The sequence below is a fragment of the Sus scrofa genome, chromosome 6 (assembly GCF_054392235.1).
Source record: "Sus scrofa isolate SSC_HxYL_T2T_F1_AM1 chromosome 6, Sscrofa_HxYL_maternal_Yorkshire_Landrace_v2.0, whole genome shotgun sequence".
NCBI classification, from domain to species: Eukaryota; Metazoa; Chordata; class Mammalia; order Artiodactyla; family Suidae; genus Sus; species Sus scrofa.
In genome coordinates, this window is record NC_139388.1 from 154,940,571 (window position 1) to 154,967,160 (window position 26,590).

General features: G+C 39.2%; 1 protein-coding gene across 6 annotated transcripts in view; it reads right to left on the bottom strand.

The window, feature by feature from the left end:
• Positions 1-26,590, bottom strand: part of PATJ (PATJ crumbs cell polarity complex component) — a 356,992-nt gene that overhangs the window by 281,285 nt on the left and 49,117 nt on the right. For all 6 annotated transcript variants that reach the window (XM_021096561.2, XM_021096558.2, XM_021096560.2 and 3 more), the window contains exons 10-14: positions 26,027-26,118; positions 24,044-24,185; positions 18,218-18,361; positions 13,617-13,693; positions 11,570-11,626 (exon numbers count right to left, since the gene is read on the bottom strand). In XM_021096561.2, coding sequence (XP_020952220.2) covers positions 11,570-11,626; positions 13,617-13,693; positions 18,218-18,361; positions 24,044-24,185; positions 26,027-26,118 — 512 coding nt within the window. The remainder of the gene's footprint in view (positions 1-11,569; positions 11,627-13,616; positions 13,694-18,217; positions 18,362-24,043; positions 24,186-26,026; positions 26,119-26,590) is intronic.

Genomic DNA, 26,590 nt, shown 5'->3' on the forward strand with positions numbered 1-26,590 from the left:
TATTGTTTTGACTTGAAAGCCCCACCCCTTGAATCGGATCACTGAAATCCCAAAAGAGACAATAATGGGAAAACTAGCCCCAAGTAAAACATCAAGTCATTTATCATCTTGTTCCCACTCTTTTCCTTTCAGATTCCCTGGGAACAAAGAAACAGATGTACAAAGTATCCAATTCTAAACTCTGGCACTCACAACTTCCTACAGTTCCCACTATGTATACTGTTTCACTTTTCTACAGGGCTTCCCATCCCCCGGAATATTCTAGCTCCTTTTTATCACCTAACTTCCACTCATACTTCAGTACCAAAGCAGTGTCACGTCCATGAAGCCCGTCCTGATATCTGAGTTAATTCACCTCCATCTGGGGTCTAAGACCACCCTGTACAATCTTCATCATAGCTCGCAATACACTGTGTTTACAATTGTTATTTTTTCCTTTTTTTTTTTTTTTTTTTTTGTGGGGGTTGGGGGAAGATGCTTGCCGCATGTGGAAGTTCCCACAAGTTGGCCAGTGATCAAACCTTTGCCATGGCAGCAACCCAAGCTGCTGCAGGGACATCACTGGATCCTTAATCGGCTGCACCACAAAAGAACTCCTAAAATCCTTATTTTCTTAATTGTTCCTCCTCCTTGAGGGCAGAGTCTGTAATTTTTTTCTCTATATAAACTCAGGCCCTAGAATAGTACCAGGCACTGAATGTGGGCTCATTAAATGCTATTTGAACTAACCCATGAAAGATGGAATCTCATTCAAGATGTCTTTTTTCATCTCACCAAGTTAAGGGAGAACGATTCCTGATTTGGGGGGAGGAGGGGTATGTAACAAAGAAGGCAATCATTATTCCACTCTAGGATTGATTCTGTTAGTTTAGAAGGATTCATACATGTTCAGATACGAGCCAAGCATTATGGAACTCCAGACAATGTCAAGGTAAAAAGATGAGTATCTTAGTGTTGTTGGCTATAAAGGTCAAAGACATTCACCAAACTCCATTCCCTTAACTTTCAAAGATGGAGCTAATGATTTCTCACTGTGGCCGTATAAACTCAAATATGATAAATGGTACTAATCATGATTTATATTTCCTATATCAATAGTCTGTTTATCTAAAATTCCAGGCTCACCTCTAAATACACAGTTGCTAAGAAGAAAACCCCACACAAGATGGCAATGCATCCACAACATGGCTTTTCCCCTCCTATCTCCTTTTCTCCATGATCCCTAACCTCAGAGCTTGCCACCTCCCCCTAGAAATCTGCTCTGAGTCCCCAGAGTTCCACAAGCCTTGCTGCAGACACCATCTGGGGCTCATTTCTGTCCCACTCCAGACACAAAGACAAATGTGAAGTGGCAAGCAGTCCAGCTGACTGGCTTAAAACAGGCATGAGGGACTCCTGGCCTTGGGCTAATTTTCTGAAAATTAAGTGCTCTTGAGCACCAACCACTTCAGGGCCTACAGCCATCTCTGGCAATAAGATGTTCTAGCACTCTACATGGAAGGGTAAAACTGTTTTCACTCTTGTTCCCTCTCTGTGACGTATTTCTCACTGCTGCCATCACATTCTTTCTAGTCATGGTACCAACTTCTGTACATCAAGCTACGTTAGGATCATTTTTTTAGCACTAAAAGGTAAATTAAAACTCTCAAGGAAATGTTTCTGTAATAACAAGCTGCCCATCCATCTCCGCCAACTCTCTTCCCTCCTTTGTTTATAAGCCAAACACTAGGGCAGAGAGTGGTCAGTAGGTCCACCCATAGGTCATCCCCAACAGTATGCTGAAATCTGCTCATAAGAGAAGACGGTTCAATTTTCAGGAATTTTGCAAGCCAGTGGTTAAGGATAACCACTGCGACACACAAAACTGCAATAGTACACTTTTTTTAAATGTTAAAAACAAATTTAGTAAGTGCTCAAAATCTATCACTTCCCAATTACTTTGACCTCATGTTATCTATGCTCTTGAAGTCAGTCCTATCTGTTATATAGGCATGGTTGAAATACTCTCTAAGAATGAAAGGAATCCAAAGAGGTGAACAACTTAAAAAGACAGATGAAATGGTTGATTTGTTTAGTGCTAGGTCAGGTCATCAAACAGCCTGGCTCCCACAGAGAAACTTGGAACAGTGAAATGCTATGGTGAATTGCTACCTAACTGGATGTTCAATGATGTCATGTTGGTAGCTTGCAATCTGCCACGGCAGAACTGTTTACACCACAAATAGTGGTAAATGCTGCAAATTAAGGTTGCCCCCCCCTTTTTTTCCCCTGAGAGCTAGATATTTACCAGCATACCAGAGATCCACAATCTAGTTTGGACATGATATCTAGGACATATTTATAGGGTGTAAACTATGTAAAAGAATTTGAGCTTTGGGCTGGAACTATGGGATGAGCAAAAGAATCTCTTACTCTCTGGAACTAACATCTAGTGTGGAAGACAGACAATATAAACAAGAGAGCAAGCAGAGCAAGCAAAACAAGCAGGCCAATAAACAAAGCACCAGCAAACAAATGAAAGACCCCAAATTAGTGTGATAAATGCTATGAAGATGTTAATCAGGGTCAGGATATCAGACACGACTGGTGGAGAACATTTGAAAAATTGCCTAGAGTAAGTTTCACAGAAATGGGGACATTTAAGGTGAGACATGAAGGGCAAGAATGAGTCAGCCCTACAGAGAGTCTGCTGGCAGACTGCTTGTGAGGGGTGAGTGAGAACAGCAATTACTAAATTTTTGGTTTGAGCGACTGAGTAGATAAGTGGTAGCAATTTCTGCATAGAAATAAATGCCCAAATTAAGACAGACATTACTATAAACAAAGAGAGATCACTGCTACTTATATAATAACATGCCCCTACAAAAAGTAAAAGGATTTAGGAGGGAACGGACTCCTATCTCCCCTTCCAGACACTCACTAGTCATGCTCTGTTCACATGGTTGCCTCCCATGCCCACACCGTGGAACAGGTGACTTCAGGAACAGGCTGGAGCACTGAGTTGCAGCAGGGGCTCACCAGATACAGAGCTGTGCCCTTCTAGGCTATTCCCCCAGATATCTATAAACACCACACATGCTCCCTAGAAACTTAATGCTGTGAGTGGAACACACGTGCTCCATCTTCAATCACACTACACAAATAAACCAGAAATGATGTTTACAGAAATCTGTCAATCTGAAAGAGGCCCACCTAATATAGTTCTGAATCTAAATCTGAGTACAGCTGTGTTTCTGAGACTTCATGTTACATGGCTGCAGGCTTCCCTGTGGGGGCAGAACTGTTTAATTACCTATCCCAGCTGCATTTAGCAACCAAACAAATCAACCATTTCATCTGTCTCTTTCAGCTGTCCACCCCTTCCCTATTCTGCATTCTTAGAGAGCAGTAAGTGCTAAAATGACAGGAGTGAGTGCAACAGACAGATGACTGATGCCTTCACGCACACTGCACATTACGCTTTTTGATGCTTATTCAGTGCGCTCTGCAGGGGGTCTGATTTAAAGTTCATGAATAGCAGGATTTTCATGATCCTGATATGGCAAGTAAAGGATACAAGGAAATGCATCCAATGAAAGTGTGACCACTGCGTGATTTACTGTCAGTGCTAAAATGATAAGGATCAAATGAGATCGAGAAAGCTAGAGGCCTTCAACCTATGAGTGGAAAGATCTGTCAGGAAATAAACTGCAGCTCATTCATTTCACTAGAAGTTTCACTTTTAGGTCTCTAAAATAAGATATCAAAATGCTCAAGGGGGGGATAGAAAAGATGTTGCTGGAGGGGGGCGCTTCTGAAGAGGGACAGCTATGTCAGCGAGATGGGGAAGGATGCTTCCAAAAAAGCAGAACTTAGAACAGAAGGAACTCTAATTGGCTCATAACTGTTTATCTCTCTCTCTCTTTCTCCCCCCCCCCCACACAAGATATTAAGTAACCATTTATGTTCAAAGATTGGAGGAAAAGAGTTGCTAAATTTACCACAAATAAAAAACAAACCAAGAATGAGGCTATAGCTTTTAAACTCCTAGTGAAACACAGCACAAGGGCTCTCTAAAGTTGGTTATGCTCTCACAGAGGTTATGCAGGACAGTCAGCTTAATTTATATTAGTTTTTCTTATCCATCTAAAATTTTAATTCTGAATGTTCAAAAAATATATATTACATACTCTGGGATACAGAAATATACTGAAGGGTCTCTTCAGCTACTTAACATGAAGGTCATATGTCAGTTGCCATTTTTCATCTTAGGAATCAATTATGTTGCCTGTCCGGCCCGTGTGGTATTTGAGTTTTTGATACCTAATCTAACACTTTGCACTTACGACTCTTTCTCTACTTTTGCTCATGGTATCTATTCCACCTGGAATATCCATTGTTCTTATTTCTCCAAACTCATTCTTCATCCACCCAATAAGCCTCCTTCATCTGGCCTGAGGAAGTTACACCTCCTTCCTTGAATAGAGTTGACCATTTAGAATTCAGGGTTGGAGGCAATGAGCCTCCATAAAGTCAAATATCTGTGTATAACGTACAGTCAGCCCTCCATATCTGAGGTTCCTCTGTGTCCAAGGATGGTATAGTATGTGGTATTGACGATTGAAAAAAGTCACATATAAGTGCACTCATGTAGTTCAAACCTGTGTTGTTCAGGGGTCAACTGTATGTATAAGGCATTTCAGCAACACCTCAACAATAATTCTCAATGAAGCAAGGGAAGGAAGGAATCAGACCTTCCTTTAGGGACCTCCTCCCAAACCTACCAAATCAGAATATTGGTCAGGAGGAACAAAATAGGTTATATGTATTTTGAAAAAGCTCCTCTGATGTTTCCAATAAGCCACCTGCCCTAGTAGATAACCATTGTCACAACAGGTATTTGATTCTGTGTCAGGTTCTCTGCTCCAAAAGAGACCAGAAAAGTGTAAAATCACATGCCTAAGCATTGTTAAGAGTGGTTGGTTCTCATGTAGTTCAAACCTGTGTTGTTCAGGGGTCAACTGTATGTATAAGGCATTTCAGCAACACCTCAACAGTAATTCTCAATGAAGCAAGGGAAGGAAGGAATCAGACCTTCCTTTAGGGACCTCCTCCCAAACCTACCAAATCAGAATATTGGTCAGGAGGAACAAAATAGGTTATATGTATTTTGAAAAAGCTCCTCTGATGTTTCCAATAAGCCACCTGCCCTAGTAGATAACCATTGTCACAACAGGTATTTGATTCTGTGTCAGGCTCTCTGCTCCAAAAGAGACCAGAAAAGTGTAAAATTACATGCCTAAGCATTGTTAAGAGTGGTTGGTTGCTTCTGATGAGGAGAACAATGGGACTGGGATGAGAGGGAAACATTTTATGCAGTCCTTCTTTCTTTAACTTTTAATATTTTTCTTGTCCATATATTTTCTATTCAAAAGGGAAAGAATAAAGACTGACACAGACTCAGGAGCCAGATACTTCTGACTGTTTCCTAAATGTTGCCACTTCCTAGCTGTGTACTGTGTTAGGCAAGTCATTTTACCTACCTGATACTTAGCTTCCACATGTTAAAAATGGAAAGGAAGAAACAGCCCTGACCAATAGAGTGACTATGAGAAATAATGGAGAAAATGCCTTTAAAGCAAAGCCCTGACCCTGGTTGCTGAGAGGGGCCCAGGACATCCCACTGCCTTCACAATTCTATTTGTGCAGAGTGAGGGGGACACACCCATTTTAATGCCCTCTGTCTCAGACAATGTAACTCAGGAAGGGAGTAAAGCGAAATTTGTCAGTCTGTCTTGTCAAAACCAGAAAAAAGGACCTGGTCTGTTTGATTCCCACGCCACGGATGTTAGGAATTACTAATGCTCACTTCGCATTACAACTCATGGCCGGCAGAAGGGTCACTGGCATAAGGATAATGCGTCTCCCTCATAGTGCTGTGATTATCTTAACAGTAAACACTTGCCAAGAAAGCCATCCCTAAAAGTGCGAGTCTCCCCAGATGCGGGAAAACTGTTCTCGTGTCATGATTAACAGCTTCCTAGAAGCAGTGCAGCTAATGCTCAAACCACTGCAAATTGCTTTCCCCTCTCTCTTTCCCTATAACGCCATCCACCTCAAAAGAAAATCTTATTAACATCCTCCTGTCATACAGGAAGATGCTTCTTGAATCAGCATCCCTTTAAGAGAAGCTATGAGGTGGTAACCAGAGCGACCAACTAAAGAAGCTAAACCCTTAAGAACACCAGCTATAGCCAAGAAACATGATCTTCCTAATCAGAAAGTTGCTAGGACAGAGGAAAAACCTACAGCCTCGACCACAGAGCATGACACTACTCCGCTTAGAACCCTCACTGGTGGAGTTCCCGTCGTGGTGCAGTGGTTAACGAATCCGACTAGGAACCATGAGGTTGCGGGTTCAGTCCCTGCCCTTGCTCAGTGGGTTAACCATCCGGCGTTGCCGTGAGCTGTGGTGTAGGTTGCAGACGCGGCTCGGATCCCGCGTTGCTGTGGCTCTGGCGTAGGCTGGTGGCTACAGCTCCGATTCGACCCCTAGTCTGGGAACCTCCATATGCCGAGGGAGCGGCCCAAGAAATAGCAAAAAGACGAAAAAAAAAAAAAAAAAAAAAAAAGAACCCTCACTGGTGTTACCTCCTGAGAATTAAGCCCAGGCTTATCAGTGTGGATCTCAAGGCCCCACAGCACCTGGGCCTCCTCACCTAACAACTCTTCATTCAGTTTGACTGAGACACCACAAAACAACCAACTTCTATTCCTTCTACAGCCCAGCTTTTTCCCACCTGCACCGGCTGTTCGCCACGTTCGGATCCTTCAAGAGTGAACTCGGAAAGGCTTTCCCCAGCTCTCTCTTAAAGTGGCTCTCATCACCCTGTTTCTGCCTTTTTCTTTTCTTTTTTTTTAATAATTTAGTGTGCTTTTATTATTCCAGGAAAACTTATTTAATTCTATGCCTTGCCTCACTCCACAAAGCTTTTAAGTTAGCAGAAAACTTTCTACCATCTTAGGATCTAATTTTTATAATCTAAAATTGGAATTTGGAGCTCAGATCAATTCAAACACTATTAACTCTTCTCTAAGAACAGCTACTTTGTTTTGGGGGCCTGGTTCTTCTAGCATAGTTACTGTTTTTTCTGTCATTATAGTTTGTCCTTCTAGCTCTTCAGAAGTTAATTTATGATGACCTAGGGGTCTCCAGCCCATGAGAAAGCCAGGCGCTGCTGTGTTTCCTGACAGGCGGGAGGGAATCCCAGTGCTGCTTTGTTGTAGAGCTTCCTTTTCTAGGAAGATGAGGCTAAGCCATAAGACCATACCAGATGTCCCAGGCAATGAACATGCCCGGGAATTTCTGGCCCACACACCCCATTTCTGCCTCTTGAATCCTCATCACTTCTTACAGTGGCTTCTTTGCAACACCTCTTAGAATTTATCATTATCTTCTTAGGTTATGCTCTACTCGTCCATTATCCTGCCCAGAACTCAGGCTCTAGGAGGGTGAGGACCCTTTCTACTTGCTTCCCACGCATGGGAGCACAGTGTCTGCACAGAGTAGCAGCTCAGTAAATACTTCAGGAATGAAAGAATGCTCTCTATGCTGCAAGCTGCCTCTGGTATTATCTAGCTGTGCAACTGGAGGTGATTCATTCAACCAAGGCAAACTTTAGGGTCCTCATGTGTGAAATGGGTTTGGGTAGGCCAGCATCCTTTTACGCACTGTAGGGAGAAATTAGAAACTACTGAATTAAGAAGTAAAATTCCCATTTTAAGAAAAATTCCAACTGATCAGAATAATTAATGTGGACAGACATAATTAAGAAATCAATGCACAAAAAAGTAAACATGTGTGATAATGTTACACAGAAAAGGCACACATCCCTTCTCTGACATTATACAAAAGGATGGGTTTACCAACTACAAGCATATAAACATATACAGGGGTAACAGCTAAATACAAAAAGGGAACAGTGCAAGTATGGATGACTCTTTCTTCTAGAGTAAAAAATAAAAAAAAGTTCTTGCTACAACGAAATTTGAATTAAATAATTAAATGTTTTAAAATAGCTCTCTTTTTTTTTTTGAAAGAGTCTTTAAAAGGTCAGAGACTAAAAGTACTAGAAACATACAACTGGGAAACAAAACCACCATTAACTGAATGGTTCTTATGTGTTGGCCAATATTTTAATTGGGGCATATATTTATTATACTTATATTTAACCTTCTACAACATAGGTATCACTTTTCATATTATGTAGAAGAAAAGTTAGGCTGCTTATTTCACCTACGAAAGTATTTCCCCAAATGTCACCTTCTTAATGAGGCTTTTTTACCTGGATAAACTACCTAAAATGGAAAATCCACATTCTCTCCCAAGTTCCTTATTCATCTTCCATGCGTGGCACATATCACCCATACTATATAACTTATTACATATTATCTATCTCCCTCTACTAAAATATAAGCTCTACAAGGCCAGGATTTTCTTTTTTTTCCTGTTCTCTTCTGAAATCCCAGCACCCAGTAAAGAACTTGGCACTGAGTAAATATCAATAAACACCTGATGATTGAATGAATGAACAGTTCAACTCAGTCCTTCCAAGCCATTATACCAGAGTAACTGAGTACAAATATATACAACACATAGCTGCTGTTCAGGAAAAAGATAAAGTTCATATGACTGGAGGCAAGGAACTAGGTAATGAAGGTGAGAGAACATCTTCTGCCTGGAGAAAGACAATGACCTTCTTTAAGATGTTCAAAGTGCAGTTACAGTCCATTTTTCTTACTATAGAATATGACGATGATGACATAGGATCTTATGGCTTTGCATATGGGAGGTCAACAACTAAAGCTGAACTGCACAATGAACAGAGCCTCAGTTAGGGCATGTTTCCCTCCAAGGACTCTCTTGAGTTCTAATGGGCAGGGAGGCTAAAAGCGAATCAGGAAACCTTGGAAGAGCAAAGAAAAGATTTCTACAGTCCTAAAGCACTGAAGGAGAACTGGAGTTCAGGTCCCACCAGGAAGAGGGGACTGGTAAACACTCCAGACTCACTGGAATACTTGGAAGGCTATGTATGAGAAGCAAAAGCAACTGGGGAGAGTCTGAATCTTACCTGAACTATACCTTTGGCTTACCTCTGAGATGACCACCCACCGGTTAGGGGTCAAACTGGAGCTGCAGCTGCTGGCCTACACCACAGCCACAGCAACGCAGGATCCGAGCCACGTCTGCAACCTACACCAAAGCTCACGGTGACGCCAGATCTTTAACCCACTGAGCGAGGCCAGGGATTGAGCCCACATCCTCATGAATACTAGTAGGGTTTGTTATTGCTGAGCCACAATGAGAACTCCCTCTATCTTCTTTTTAGAAGGAAGACTGACTCCTCTGAATGTAGATAACACTGCCTGAAGACTTTTGTAGTTGACACTCATAATATGAAACATTCAGTCAAATTATGCCATGCTGAGACATACAACCAAATAACCATAACAAGAGAAAACATCAAACCATAGAGACACATCCATAGTTATCTAGATATTGGAATTAATTATATAAAGTCCTTCATATGTTCAAGAAAAAGATGACAAATACAGATTTTTTTAAAAAATTAGAATTCTTCCAAGAGAATTATAATCTAGAAAGACTAGAAGAGAAAAATAGAACAAGTAAAATTAAGAACTCAATAGACAGGCTGTAGTAGCAGATAAGGCACAAGAAATTTAGTAAAGTGGAATTCCTACACAGTCCATATCACCAGCAAACTATACTGCAATAATTAACAACACATGAAGTTTAGTGAGGTATCTATATTTCTTACTCTTATTTTGAGTTAAATCCCTCTCGACCAATTTAGATGAAACTCATAATGAGTGACTAATCTAACCTAAAGATGATTTTGTAAATAATTTAAAATTCAGTACGAGTTGTGTCGTGTTCTTAAATATCGCACATCTGAGGAAAGCCTGGTCAGCTGGCCACACAGCACAGCAAGGAAGTGACTCCAAATGCAGGCTTGCTTACAAGGAAAGAAACGCTCTCCACAGCATCAGCTTTGAAAGCAACACAATTTTAGAAGGAAACTGTTCATCACAAATACTCAAGGAAGGAAATGGTAAAACTATCTACGGAGATGACTTCTTACAAAACCCACTTGGGACACAGAAAACTCATTCTGAATGCTGCATGTGACAGCAGAGTTTAAGCTGGACTCAGCTCATACATCCCAGGTAGAATGAGAGTATAATGTTTGAAACTACTCAGACAACAACAACAACAAAAAAAACACCTTTCCTTTCACATCCTTTGTGGAGAAAGCCACCTGGAAGGCTTCCCTAAGGTTCAATTCCCCTGGCCTCTGATGATCCAGAGTAAGGACTATAAAATTAATTTGTAGTGAGAGGACACTAAAAATGTTAGGAACACCTGTAAAAGTTACCTTTGACAATCTTGCCTTTAGAAATTAAGGTCTAACTACCAAATTTTCTAAGTCCAAGAAAAAGCATTACCTATCTCAGAAGATAAAACCACTTTTTTTTTTTTTTTTGTCCTTAGGCATCTGGACTGGGAGGATTTTTTTAAGGCTATATCAAAGATATAGACATAGAACATTGTGTTAGTTTAAGGTGTGCACTTGATATGCTGCACTTACATACTGCAAAATGATTACCACCACAGACTTAGCTGTCATCTCCATCACTCACACAATTACCATTTCTTTTTTTTATTATTATTATTAAAGTATAGTTGATTCACCATGTCGTGCCAATGCTGTACTTGGCCATACATACAATCTTTTTGTTTATATTATTTTCCATCGTGGTCTAGCCCATGAGATTGGATATCATTCCCTGTGCTGTACCACAGGACCTTGTTGTTTATCCGTTCTAAATGTAATAGTTTGCATCTACTAACCCCAAACTCCCAGTCCCTCCCACTCCCTCCCTGCTCCCCCCATGGAAACCACAAGTCTGTTCTCTATGTCTGTGCATCTGTTTCTGTTCTGTAGGTAGGTTCGTTTCTAAGTCTACATCTTGATCTTGAATTTTAGGAAACATTTTAAAAGGACTTTCGATAGCTGAAAAGCTAACACACTGGGCACAAAGCCGCTCTGCATACGATCTTGAAGGTGGGCAAAGCAGTCAAACCGGGAATTTTGGTTTCTGGAAAGGACACGATGACCCACATTTTCCCCAGGCATATCTAACCATCACTTGTCATAAGTGAGAACCTACTACATTTCTAGAAAAGTTCTAAAACTAAATCATGGAAACGTCAGATCACAGCACTAATCTCATTTCTTCAACAAGAACTTAGAGAAAGTTTTTCAAACAACAAAAAACTGGCAACAATTTAAAAAATAATGCTTGAGTTCCCATCTTGGCGCAGCAGAAACAAATTCGACTAGGAACCAAGAGGTTCCCCTGGCTCAGATTCTGCGTTGCTGTTACTGTGGTGTAGGCTGGCAGCTGTGGCTCCGATTTGACCCCTAGCCTGGGAACCTCCATATGCTGTGGGTGCGGCCCTAAAAGGTCAAAAATTAATGAATAAATAATAAAAAATAATGCTTACCTTTGAATACTTCTGTAACTCAGCATCATCTGCAATCTGTGTGTCCAAAGTAGCAACCTAAATTCACAAGAAAAAGTACTTCCAATATTTGTAAAAGCATTAACTCTATTTCTTCCTAGGCTTTCTGAAATTAAAAAATCTGTATAAAACCATATATTGATAACTCCATCTAATTTCTTTTCTGAAATCCTTAACACTAATGTTAAATTTCAGAGCATATTTACTTTGTTGTCGTCATTGTTCTCCACAGCAATCTTTTTTCATAAATTATTCAAAAGCTGAACTAGAAGGTGATGGGCAAATGTACTATTTTTAAAAACCCATGATCCCTAAAATTTTAATATAATCTTCCATTATATTAAAGCCATAAAAATTGTATTCTTTTGACAAAACCAAGAGCATGTTCATTTTTACTTCTAAACTCAAGCCTTGAAACAAAGTTTGCAAGGTCAATAAAATCAGACAAGTTTGGAAAATCTGAAGCATCTGACTTTCCATGGCGTGCTCAAACCATTTCCCCAGGAAAAAGATCTGGCAAGGACATAAACAGAAAGACCTGGACTGGTGGGAAGCTGATGGAATACTGAAAATCTTTAATCCTGGCCTAAAACTATTGTTCTGAACTTCAATGGTAGACATCCACAGAAATGAATTCCTTGCAAGCAAAATACTTTACAAATGATCTGCATCTGTAAGTTGTTAATAAAATATGGTGTATCTGCAGGGAGGGGATAAGTTAAACAATGACCCAACTAAAGCTTCTGAAGGTACTGCACTTCAGGTAAGTAGATTCTGGAAGAAAATAGAGAAACACGAGTGCATGCATGCATGTATGTACACATGCCTGGCTTCTCTTTTTGGCTCCTCTTCCCTCAGAACATGCTACAGGTCTTAATGAATGAACAAAACTGTCACTTTAAATTTCCAACTTCAAATTCCTTCTCCTCTTTGTAGCTCCTCTGTTACAACCTCACCATGTGATAAATAAATTTTGGAAGGGTAGTTATAAAGAGGAAACATTTTTAACAAAAGAGCTCAACGCAAAACTAACCATTTCAAAAACTGGTACACCAACTATTTCAAACATCAACTACTTAGGTGAGGAGAAAAGGTCATATGCTGCATGACAGCCTAGTGACAAAACAGCTTCAAAATCTACGAAGTTAAGAGCGAGCAGTTCATGAGGACTGACGTGCAAGTACAAAACTAAGAAGAGAGAGTATGGACTGTTTTGACTCATCTTCATGACACTGAAAAATGTCTGATAATAGTGGCTGTACACTTTGAACCAAGAAGAAGAAAAAAAAAATCTCCAACCAGCCAATGAGTACTAATGACAAACATATGTAAGAAAATGTGAATGACAATAGAAATTTAATAGAATACTTTATTACTAATGCATTTAGTGAACACTGTAGAGGCTTTTCTAAGCGCGGCTTTCTGCTTTCATGTGGATTCATACGGGGAAATGTAATCAATCCCTTACTCAATGAATCTAATAACAGGTGAAAGGAAGTCTAATGGACCACTGGCACTATAAACTTATACCTAACCTAAATTACTTCCTTTTCTCCCAAATATATTTGATAATCATTCTTACATTTTTCTCATAAAACTGTAAGATTCCTTGTGAAACATAGGACTAATATCCACGGCCCTTTCAGTGTACGATAAAACAAACAGATCATAAAAGCAATCATAAAAATGCCAGCAATTTTAAGCAGCTGATACAGGTTATAAATTTAAAGGCAAGCTCTCTCTCTCCCCGAACATTTTTCTGCCTATCGTTGACTGAAATGATTTCAACATGAACTGAGTGGCTGATAATTGTAACTGAAACTTGTGTGCAGTCCTTAACTGCTCTTGCAGGTTAAAATGAAAAGGAAAAAAAAAAAATCAATTAATGGTTCCAATGAGGAAGAAAGGCAGGAGGAAAAAATAAAGGCAGGCTGGCTATTCCTTGACTCTCCCATTTTTTTCAGTTGTAGCATTAGGAGCTAGACATGAAATGAGACGTGAGTGTTTTTTATTAGAAGATTTAACATACCATTACTTCATAATCAGGGCCCAATAGGTTTTCCCATCTGGATTTCAGCTCATTTTCTAGAGAGTCTGGGACTTTTTCTGGATTAAAAAAAATGTTGGAAGATACTGTGAGCCAAACACACCAAACTACTAAATAATTCTTTCATAACAGCACAGTTTTCATAAGTAAAAGAGAAATGAATAAAAAGAAATAGGCATTAACTTAGGTCTATTAACTAAAGCAAATCAGAAATGATTTTATACGATTTTTTTTGTTTCATTTTTTAGGGCCGTACCTACAGTATATGGAGGTTCCCAGGCTAGGGGTGGAATTGGAGCTAACGCTGCTGGCCTACACCACAGCCACAGCAACACCAGATCCTTAACCCAGAGTGATGCCAGGGATCAAACCCACAACCTCATGGTTACTAGTCAGATTCGTTTCTGCTGTGCCACAATGGGAACTCCCAGAGGTGACTTATAAAACTAATGCAAGATGTAAAGACAGGCTGTGACCAAATTATGATGGCGCTTTTGCTGTTAAGAAATATTTTAAAGGGAAGAGGGAATTATGAATATTAAAGGAAATTTGAATTTCAGTTTACATACATTCTGTGGTTTACAAGTAAAATGCACCTGGCTTTGCTTTATGCTGTGTTAGGAAACAAGGATTTGGGTGATCACTCCAGAGTAGTACCTTCCACTCACCTATAGGAAAAGTAAAAATTTATCAAGGTATCTTTACTATTGGAGTTCCTGTTGTAAACTGAATCTGACTAGGAATCATGAAGTTGCAGGTTTGATCTCTGGCCTCAATGAGTGGGTTAGGGATCTGGCGTTGTTGTGAGCTGTGGTATAGGTTGCAGATGCAGCTCGGATCCTGCGCTGTTGCTGTGGCTGTGGTGTAGAGGGGCAGCTGTAACTCTGATTAGACCCCTGGCCTGGGAACCTCCATGTGTCTCAAGTGGGGCCCTAAAAAAAGAAAAAGAAAAAAAAAAGATATCTTTACTATCAACACGATCCAATCAAATTTTTCACTTGGGCACACATAAAAGCTTACCTGGTTTAATTCAACCAATAAGCTGCATAAGCCTTACTATAACAGAAACTTTGGTTTTACTTTGGGCTTTTGTGGCTACTTTGTTATTATAGCTTTATGGTTTTCTTATTTAAGGGTAATATTGCCTTTTTTGCACTGGTTAGATGATTTTTAAAGAGCTAAGGCAGATTTTAAGTGTCCTCCCTGCCTTTCACATGATCTTAGCCAGAAGCTCAGTGCAGTTTGTAGTCTGAATAATGCCTAATAGATAAAAGTCAAGACTAAAACTATAATTTTAATTTATAACCATGTAGTAGCAGAAAATAAATTTCTACTTTTCTTTAAGTTTAAGAAAAACTCAATTTTGTCACAAGATTAGACAAGTCACAGAACACTTATCACAACTGACATAACCATCTGCCTAAAATCAAACATAACTTGCAATATCAGCTTTTTCAGCCTTCAGCACAGACAGCTAATCTTGGATGCACATAATACTTAATTACATAATACAAATCATTAACTAAAACAGGCTAACCTCAAAAAGCAGAGACTAAGACTAATGAACACTAAAGAATTTAAATTACCAGATTTACAAAAGAATATCCATGAAGTAACTATATTAACTGATATGCTAGATTACATTTCAAAGATAACTAACTAAAGATCCTATTACAAACAGTATCATTCATGTGGACTCTGCACCTTTGTGCCTACTCTGTTAACATTTCCATAAGAAATTACATTAAGAGTTCTATTAAATTTCTTGCAGGCAGCAGTTTCTTCTGTGGTAGGCTAACTTGAACAAAATTTGCAACGCATTAGTTGAATTCTAAGCGTAAAACATAATATTTAAAGATATTTTATACAATAATGTTGACATTTCGCCTACAATTCTTTTGACTATATTTTTACCCTTTAGTCATACAAGGAGAGCAGACAATCATGAGTTTTGAAACACAGCACGAAGGCCTAAGTACCAGAGGAAAGAGAGTAATTTGTTTTCAGCAGCTCAAAAAAATCCTGGGCTACCCAAAATGATTTTTAAAAACAGGTGGGGGTGGGGTGGGAGTAGTATGATGATCTGAAACAATTATGCAGTAGTAATGAAGGGGAGCAGAATATGCTATTCCCAAATACTGCCACTTTGGCATGTGGATTATTTTGAGATGAAGGCAATCAAGACTCAGCAGGGTCAGGATAACTTTTGCCTCTCCATTAACTACCTTAAAGAATTTAGATAGGGGCCCTGTACCAGAAAAAGAGCTATCATCAAAGGTAATGATGATAGCTTTATTTGAGAGACCTATCTGCAAACATCTGCTCTTCTTATCATCTTGTCAGTTACTCTCCTCCCCTATCCCATTCCTTAGCTCGGGATGGCACAGAAACCTCAACTGCCCAACCTGCCCTTGGATCTCATATTTTTATGGGACTCCTATACATAGAAACTTTGTTTTTCTCTTGTGTTAATCTGTCTTACGTCAATTTAATTGTTAGACCAGCTAAAGAACCTAAAGGAGAAGAGGGGGAAACTATTCCACCTCTACAGCAAAAAAGAGCTAACTTCATAACAGTTGGAAGAATGTGGTCTCTCAAGCTAAAATTATACATACTCATGAAAAAAAAAAAGTAGTGATGTTGATCCAAAAAGAGCAGATATTTCTAAATTTTTTTTTTTTTTTAATGGCTGCACCCATGGAATATGGAAGTTCCCAGGCTAGGGGTTGAATCAGAGCTGCAGCTGCTAGCCTGTGCTACAGCCACTAGCCTATGCTACAGCCACAGCAACTCAGGATTGAAGTCAAATCTGCAACCTACACCACAGCTCAGGGCAATGCCAGATACTCAACCCGCTGACTGAGACCAGGGATCGAACCTGCATCCTCACAGACCTTAGTCAGGTTCATTACCCCTGAGCCATGATGGGAATTCCTCTAAAAATATTTTTGACTTTAGAATGCATTTGATTTTCACCTGAGAGGTCACTCTAAATCAATCTGGGTTCACTTAAATTTAAAAAGCAAAAATTAACTTCAATATAAGTGTGTCAAAAAAAAAAAAAAGGTAAGTTTCCAAACTATAGGAAATTTTTAAATTTGAATGAGGGGTTTACTCCTTTCTTCAGGCCATTCTTTCCAGAGAGAAGATAATCCCCAAAGCCATAAGCCAAAAAGTCTCTGGACAGGGAGTTCCCATTGTGGCACAGAGGAAACCAACCTGACTAATATCCGTGAGGATGCAGGATATATTTATCCTTTATAAAAAAATAAAGGATAAATATATAGCAACCTGGCAATCTGATGAAACACTGTTATGGTGAAAAGGAAATACTATTTGTATAGATAGCAACATGTCTATATCAAGGAGGGGTTTACTCCTTTCTTCAGGCCATTCTTTCCAGAGAGAAGATAATCCCCAAAGCCATAAGCCAAAAAGTCTCTGGACAGGGAGTTCCCATTGTGGCACAGAGGAAACCAACCTGACTAATATCCGTGAGGATGCAGGACTGATCCTTGGCCTTCCCCAGTGGGTCGGGGAGATCCGGTGTTGCCCTGAGCTGTGGTGTAGGTTGTAGACACAGCTTGGATCCAGCATTGCTGTGGCTATGGTGTAGGCCAGCAGCTGTAGCTCTGATTCTACCCCTAGCCTAGGAACCTCCAAATGCCACAGGTGCAGCCCTTAAAAAAGAAAAAAAAAAAAAAAAAGTCTCTGAACAGTGATGAAGTTTAAGTATTCTGCCCATTTCATTCAAATGGCAAGGCTTTCCTGAGTGTCTTTGTACAGGGAACTGTATGAGATTTTTACTCAACATGCTTATAGAACTGAGTCATCTACAGCAGCCATGGTATCAAAGATCAAAGCACAAGGACAAAGCTGCATATCAATTTAAAAAAATAAAGGATAAATATATAGCAACCTGGCAATCTGATGAAACACTGTTATGGTGAAAAGGAAATACTATTTGTATAGATAGCAACATGTCTATATCAATGATAATATACAAGCTAAAGTGTGCAGTAATTTAAAATGCTGACAAGATTAAAAAATTCCCATCCTACAAAAGCAAATAAACAAAGATTAGACAATAATATGCATAGTGCTCAACTGCCACAAATGATAAGATGTTGATATTAAGAATATCCTATTTTAAGAGTTCCCGTCATGGCTTAGCGGAAACAAATCCAACTAGGAACCATGAGGTTGCAGGTTCGATCCCTGGCCTCACTCAGTGGGTTAAGGATCCAGTGTTGTCATGAGCTGTGGTGTAGGTCACATACATGGCTTCGATCCGGTGTTGCTGTGGCTGTGGTGTAGGTTGGCAGCTGTAGGTCCGATTAGACCTCTAGCCTGGGAATTTCCATATGCCACAGGTGTGGCCCTAAAAAGCAAAAATAAAATAAATAAATCAATAAATAAAATCAGTTCCATGCAAAAAAATATGTATATATATATCCTATTTTATAGCTCCAAAAATGCCTCTAAAATTCCTCACATTATATTAACTATAAAAAGAGAAAATGGTTAACAAATGAGAAAGTCAAATTACTTTGACAGCTTTGAATTGAATGCTTTGTGCCTACCCAGTTTTTCTAAGGCTTGTATGTTGTCATTTTTTAGATTATCTATTCTTTCTTCAGTTTCCTCATCTTCATCCAAATTAGTTTCTGTTTCCACTGCTCCAGTCAGAAAGAGGGCTGGTGTTTTCGGTGGTTCTACCACAGTTCCTAAAATAAGAATTGCCAGCTTGAATCACTCAAAGATGAAGACCACATTTAAGTAAGCTTATTCCATCCCTTTTCTTCAATTTTACAACCTCATTACATGCATCTCAGGTAACTTACATATATGATTTCTTTACTTAAAATGCTATGTGTGATAACCTCTCAATTCCTTAAAAGAATAATCATGTATTGGTATTTAATAGAATAAAAAACTAGGCAATGGGAAGAGAAAGGCAAGGTAAAGTCGATGACAAAGCAGGAGTCAGTGCTTTTCAATAAGGCCTTGGCGGGAGGGGAGGGCTGCGGTGGGGGGATGATGGAGAAGAATAGTGGGGTCATGTGATCTCGCTGTGGTCATGGGCAGGGAGCCAGATAGGCAGAAGAAGCCAGTCCCACTGTTCTGGGCAATCCTAGGTTCTGACATGACATCATCATGAGTTTAACAACTCTACATTAAGTAACCTTGTGCATGGGAAGGAAAAGGGAGAGAATTCCCCTGCTTGCAGAGGTTTCTTCCTTAGCTAAACTGAGCTCAGTAAGCTTGCAATCTCAAGCATGCTAGTCACTATATATCTCCTACACAGAAGAAAGGCTGAACAAGAATCACTTTAAGTTATTTTTGTTAATTTTTTTTTGCATTTTAGGGCCACACCCATGGCATTTGGAAGTTCCTAGGCTAGGGGGAGAATAGGAGCTACAGCTGCTGGCCTACGCCACAGCCACAGCAGTGTGGGGTCTGAGCCACATGTGTGACCTACACCATAGCTCAAGGCAACGTCGTATCCTTGATCGAGGCCAGGGATCAAATCTGCATCCTCGTGGATACTAGTCAAGTTCATTTCCACTGCACATCAGGAACGCCCTAGGTTATTTTTAAATAGCCACATGTGACTGATAAGGTATTGAACCTGAATATAGGCTTTAGCTCTAGCTCCTGGCTCCTAAGAAAATAGTGGACAGAGGAACAAGTTAAATGACACCACGAGGAAACAATCAACTTCTGAATACAGCATTCTAATGACAAACAGACAAATCCCTTCAAAAAGTCTATGTTGGAGATCCCATCATGGCTCAGCAGTTAACGAACCCAAATAGAATCCATGAAGACAACGGGTTTGATCCCTGGCCTTGCCCAGTGGGTTGAAGATCTGGCATTGCCATGAGCTGTGGTGAGGGTTGAAGACGCAGCTCGGAACCCATGTTGCTGTGGCATAGGCTGGCAGCTATAGCTCCAATTTGACCCCTGGCCTGGGAATCTCCATGTGCCATGGGTATGGACCCAAAAAAAAAAACAAAAAACAAAAAAAAAAACAAAAAAACAAAAAAAAAAGTCTATGTCATGGAGGCAGGAGCTGTGTATTCTCTTAGGCTAAGAAACCAAAGAAGCATAATACATGCAATAAATGCAATGCATAAAATCAATGATCTTAATTTTATGAGGTTTTGGATGGGGAGGGAAAGGAAGTAAAGAAAGAAACTAGAAAAGATATTTGAAACAAGTGCTGGAGGGGCTATGGAGAAAAGGGAACCCTCCTGCACTGTTGGTGGGAATGTAAACTGGTACAGCCACTATGGAGAACAGTTTGGAGACACCTTAGAAGTCTATACATAGAACTTCCATATGACCCCGCAATCCCACTCTTGGGCATCTATCCGGACAAAACTCTACTTAAAAGAGACACGTGCACCTGCATGTTCACTGCAGCACTATTCACAATAGCCAGGACATGGAAACAACCCAAATGTCCATTGACAGAGGATTGGATTAGGAAGATGTGGTATATATACACAATGGAATACTACTCAGCCATAAAAAAGGACGACATAATGCCATTTGCAGCAACATGAATGGAACTAAAGACTCTCATACTCAGTGAAATGAGTCAGAAAGACAAAGACAAATACCATATGATATCACTTATAACTGGAATCTAATATTTGCATTTTAGGGCCACTCCCATGGCATTTGGAAGTTCCTAGGCTAGGGGGAGAATAGGGAAACAAATCCAACTAGGAACCATGAGGTTGCAGGTTCGATCCCTGGCCTCACTCAGTGGGTTAAGGATCCAGTGTTGTCATGAGCACAAATGAACATCTCCTCAGAAAAGAAAATCATGGACTTGGAGAATAGACTTGTGGCTGCCTGATGGAAGAGGGAGGGAGTGGGAGGGATCGGGAGGTTGGGGTTATCAGATACAACTTAGAATAGATTTACAAGGAGATCCTGCTGAATAGCATTGAGAACTATGTCTAGATACTCATATTGCAACAGAACAAAGGGTGGGGAAAAAAATGTAATTGTAACGTATACATGTAAGGATAACTTGATCCTCTTGCTGTACAGTGGGAAAATAAAATTAAAAAAAAGAAGTTACCATTAAAAAAATAAATAAATAAGGGTTTTAAACTTAGAGAACAAAGGATAAAATATAAATTCAATATTCGTTTCACAGTTGACACATAATCTGTTAGCCATGAGGAAGGTTTATTTCTTCCTCGGCAGCAGAAATTCATCTTTTATCGGTTGAGGGTTATACCATCATAACTATTAAACACAAATATGTAAGATAACTTTTTCAAAATTTAGTGTGAGCATCTGGGTGCCACTCATAGGTTGTTTCTGCCATGCCAGGCCTGTTCCTTAACCATGCATCTTTACTGTCACTTTAGTCATTGATTTGAAAAAAAATCCAAAGTTTCCATTTGGTGTTCAAATACTCAATACCACTGCAACTATCCAGAGGCTTTACATATGTCATTTACCCAATACTATATTTATTGTATGTAAATATTAATTATAAATGTGTGAATTGATCTGACATCTACTTTCATTACAGTTAGCCTAGAAAAGTGAAGAAAGGCCCCTGTGATCTCCAGTAGTTGAATTTACCTAGGATATCAATAAACAATACTGACAGTAAAAAAAAAAAAAAAAAGACATTTGAGAGCAATTGGGAAAATTTAAGTATGTGTTGGGTATTTGATATTAAGGAATTAATATTAATTTTCTTTGGTATGATGCTATCATGTCTATAAACTGAAGCATGCAGAGCTAAAGTGTCATGACGGCTACTATTCACTCTTAAAACAGTTCAGAAAAAGAAACAGATGAAGTAAATATGGCAAAATGTTAACTGCTGAAATCAAATGGTGAGTTTGTGGGTATTTGCTACATTACTTTTCAATTTTTCTGTACATTGAAAATTTTTCACAATAAAAAGTTTAAAAATATCACCAGTTTAAAGTTCCTATGATATCAGCATGACTTTTTTTTTTCTCTTTATGACTGCACCTGTGGCATATAGAAGTTCCTGGAACTAGGGGTCAAATTGGGGCTGCAGCTGCAGCCTGCACCAGAGACGTAGCAACACCAGATCCAAGCCACATCTGTTACCTCTGCTGCAGCTTGTGGCAACACTGGATCCTTAACCCACCAAGTGAAGCCAGAAATCGAACCCACATCCTCTCAGAGACAATGTCAGGTCCTTCACCTGCTAAGCCACAACAGGAATTCCTTAGCATGACATTTTAAAGCACACCTAGGATATTTTAGAACATTAATCTCTATACATACTAAACGCACATCTCTCTGCTATCAAAACAACTGCTAGCCAGAAGCTGCTGGTATAGCTTGGGGAAAAGTGTTACACAGTAAACAGAGTGTATAGTACAAAACAATACATGATTAACTGTATGCTACTAGTATACAAACTGGTACACAATATATGGGAGGTATGCAAATAATAGTAGTTTAGAGGAGAAAAAGTAGGATTTTGAATGTGGTAGAGGAAAGTGTTACATGAGAGCTAGAAGCTGTGCAGTATGTTTCAGTAAAACTGCTTTAAATGCTGACTCTAAGGAAGGCACACAGAGGTGTGTTAGATGGGGCAGGGGACACAGGAATAACCACTCCCCCACATTATAATGGCCCACACATAAAACAGGTAATTACAATCCACTGTGATAAATGCTATAGTAGAGTGCTCTTCAAAAGGTGCTAGTGAAACATAGAGGGAAGACATCCAAACCATGGAAGAAATAGTGCAGATTTAGTCAAAACCTATGCCAATACAAAAGTAAAATGGAGGCATGCCCCAGTAAAGAATTAGTATTTGCAGGCGTTCCCGTCATGGCGCAGTGGTTAACGAATCCGACTAGGAACCATGAGGTTGCGGGTTCGGTCCCTGCCCTTGCTCAGAGGGTTAAGGATCCGGCGTTGCCGTGAGCTGCGGTGTAGGTTGCAGACGCGGCTGGGATCCCACGTTGCTGTGGCTCTCGAGTAGGCCGGTGGCTACAGCTCCGATTGGACCCCTAGCCTGGGAACCTCCATATGCCATGGGAGCGGCCCAAGAAATAGCAAAAAGACAAAAAAAAAAAAAAAAAAAAAAGAATTAGTATCTGCAGATGACATAGTTCATTTAATATAGCAAACTAAAGCCAACGGCTCTCTTTTTCAGAGCTACTAAAAACCATTATATTGGTATAAATATTTATGTAAACCTTTTAAGGTCAATATAACATTTGTACAATTTGTACTATTTACACAATTTTAAATTTCATATATAAAATGCAGTGTATAGGGCATCTATCTTTCTGCAGCAAAATTTCTACTATCACGTAAAACTTAAAAAGTTCCAATGTAAATACAACTCAGTATCAGTTGAAAGCAAAGGATTCCAGGCTCATTCTATCTCAAAGGAGGGAAAAAATGTATTCATCTTCTGACAAATTCTAATGGAATTATTTCTTACTCGATAGATATACAATCAGTCACTCGTTTTAAATTCAATGTGTTCCCATGATTGTCAAAATTTTTGATCGATATTTATAAGTTAATAATTAAAAATTGTCATGCATACAAATATGTATTTGTTCCATAATGAAAATTTACTATTTTTGTAATCAAAATAACAAATATCATTTTACAAATAAAATGTTCTTGGGAGTTCTGTCATGGCTCAGAAGTTAACAAACCTGACTAGCATCATGAACCAAGTCCACCATGAGGACTTGGGTTCAATCCCGGGCCCTGCTCAGTGAGTTAAGAATCTGGTGTTGCCATGAGCTGTGGTGTAGGCTGCAGACACGGCTTGGACCCAGTATTGCTGTGGCTGTGGTGTAGGTCAGCAGCTGCACCTCTGATTCGACCCCTACCCTGGGACTTTCATATGCAGCGGGTACAACCCTAAAAAAACAAAAAAAAAGAAAATGTTCTTGATAGAAATCCATGTTTTATTTTCTCTTGCTATAGTTCACAAAGTAAATCAAGAAACATTAAGACTTAAATACATCATTAGAAGTCATATGAAACCTGAAGTTTGCAAAATGTCAAAGCATTAGACAAATGAGAGCCCTTGGAACAAAAGGCGGCAAAGCTTTATTATTCAAATATAAGTAATAATGAAATGTGGAAGCTTTTTGGGACAACAATTTCCATCTCCATTTAAAGAAGCTCTCAGAGCTTAATGCATGTCAGGGTTCGTGTTCTAACATTTGAACTGGCACATTATAATAGGCAAAAGAAACTCTTCCTCAATGCATAAATGGCTGATTCACTGCTCCATTAATGCATTATACAAGGTGGGCATTTTTTTCTCTTCCAGACTTACAGAACGACTTCCATAAATGAGCTATTCTTCCAAATCCAGACCACAAGGTGGGGAGAGGGACAGCAGGATTAATTACCTCTGTCTGAGTTCCCTTCAAGAGGAGAAGCAGATGAAGATGTCCTCTTTCGAATCAGGGTTAGGTGCACCACTTGCCCTGCATTTCGTAACACTTCAACAACATCCTGGTTGGCAAAACCCTGAATATTCACACCATCGACCTACAACATTAAGAGATACATAAACAGAGGTTTCAAGTTAGCGACTCCTTTTAATTCTGGAAAGGCAGGGTAAAATTAGGCCATTCATTTCATTCCAAAAATAATTTGCATTATACCTAAGAAAGTATTTTTGGATAAGGATGTAAAATGAGTAGTAAAACATGCAGACAAATGTCCTGAGAAACCAGAAAGCAAACTTAAACTTGTATTCCTCAGTCATACATTTTAACTTAAAGCCTGAGGAGTTCCCATTGTGATTTAACTGTAACAAACCCTAGGAGTATCCATGAGGATGTGGGTTTGATCCCTGGCCTTGCTCAGTGGGTTAAGGTTCTGGCATTGCCATGAGCTGTGGTGTAGGTCTCAGACGCAACTCGGATCCCATAATGCTGTGGCTGTGGCATAGGCTGGCAGCTACAGTTCCAATTTGACCCCTAGACTGGGAACTTCCATATGCTGCAGGTACAGCCCAGAAAAGCAAAAAATAAATAAATAAAAATAAAAACTAAAATAATAATAATAACTTAAAGCCTGAGAGAAGTAAAAGGTCTTAATCTCTGATGCTACTCAAAATGCAAAGTGCCATTAAAGGTGGTCGGTTGTTATGCACAGCTCTCAGGATGTATCAACAGAAGCCATTATTACTAAAATTGAAGAGGCCATCCGACACTTCATCCCTCTACCATGTATCACTAGGTGATATTTTCCAGAAGAAACTCATCTCCCTCCATTAGGTTTTCTAGTATTCTGAAAATGCGTGGGAAAGAAAAGTATTTACCAATTGCAATCAAGCCCAATTACACATTCTTAAATCTATCAGGACCAATAGGCCTCCTTTACTCAGTATTCTTCAAGCTAGCCAAAGCACTGCTTTAGATTTCCCCCTAATATTTTCTCCAAAGCATCCACTGCTACCACTGGTCTCCAAACTGCCAGTCACATTTCCTAAACCCAATAATGGAAAAAGCCAAGGGTCATGAAAGGTGCATCCTTTGATGGACTTGAAGGACAAACATTCAAATTACACCAATAAATATTTGTTTCTGTGCAAAAACTAAATGTGTGTGTGTACATGCATCAAAATTATTATGAAAATTAACTATATGAGTTTCTGCCATGGTGCAGTAGGTTAAGAATCTGACTGCAGCAGCTCGGGTCACTGTGGAGGTGCAGGTTTGATCCCCGGTCTGGTGCAGTGGGTTAAAGGATACAGATTGCCACACCTGTCACAGCTGTGGCTTCAATTCAGTCCCTGGCCCAGGAACTTCTATATGCCACAGGTGCAGTCACAAAATGGAAAAAAAAAAAAAAAAAAAGGAAGAAAAAAGAAATTAACTGTAAAATTTAAGTAATTTCTATTAACTTGAGGAAACATCAATCTTAATTGATAAAAGGCAATCATTATATTCTCAAATACACAAAATACCTTACTTTTGTATATACTCAAAATTACTATTAATAGAAAAACTACTTTCACAAAGAGATAATAGTTTAGGCAAATGGCTTGTGTATTAACTAAAATTAATAAATTTATAGAACACAAAGAAGTGCTTGAAAAGTGTTTTCTAGGCGGATACTAGAGCATCTTTCAAATATATGTGTACATATATTTAATAGACAGACAGAATTTTTTTTCACAGGCAGTTTAAAACATACACACACACACTAAATTTAAGACTATGAGAGTCCAAATTATGAGATTATACTGCGCTAACAGATTTAATTTTTAAAACATTATGAGACTTTATTAAGCCATTCTCTTTGGGTACATATTATAATAGTAACTTTTTCCCCCAACTTGATTCAGTGCTAAAAGAGAGGGCAGTTACTTAGTTACTTACAGCAATTATTTGGTCATTCACTTGAATTTGGCCATTGTGGTATGCAGCACTGCCAGGTATTATACTTTTCACATAAACCCCTGAAGCTTCTCCTAAGGTGCACAAAACATATGGAAAAAGGAAGAAAGCTCTAATTAGGCTGTGATTGCAAAATTCATATCAAGAGGTTAATTAGCTAAAGGGGCTGACTGGAGGCTTGATAAATACTATTCTGAACACAAGCAGAGAAATTGATGGATTATTTCAAACTGTCACCATCACAAGTGACCTGAATTTGAAATGATTTGACTGATGCCTACTTTTGGAAAAATAATTCATAATGAAACCTTGAGGAAATGTGCTCCAATATAAGCTGGAATTCGAGAGAGTTCAGGTTAAGTCTTATCTTCTTTCTCTTGGTCCATCTCCCTTCTTGCTGCTAATTTGGCATAAGCCTTCATCAATTCTCACCAGTACTAAGACAAGAGTGTCCCAACAGGTCTTCCTGCCTACATTTAGTTCACTGCTTATGTTAGCTTCTATACATATGATAAAACATATATGCATACATATAAATTACGACTA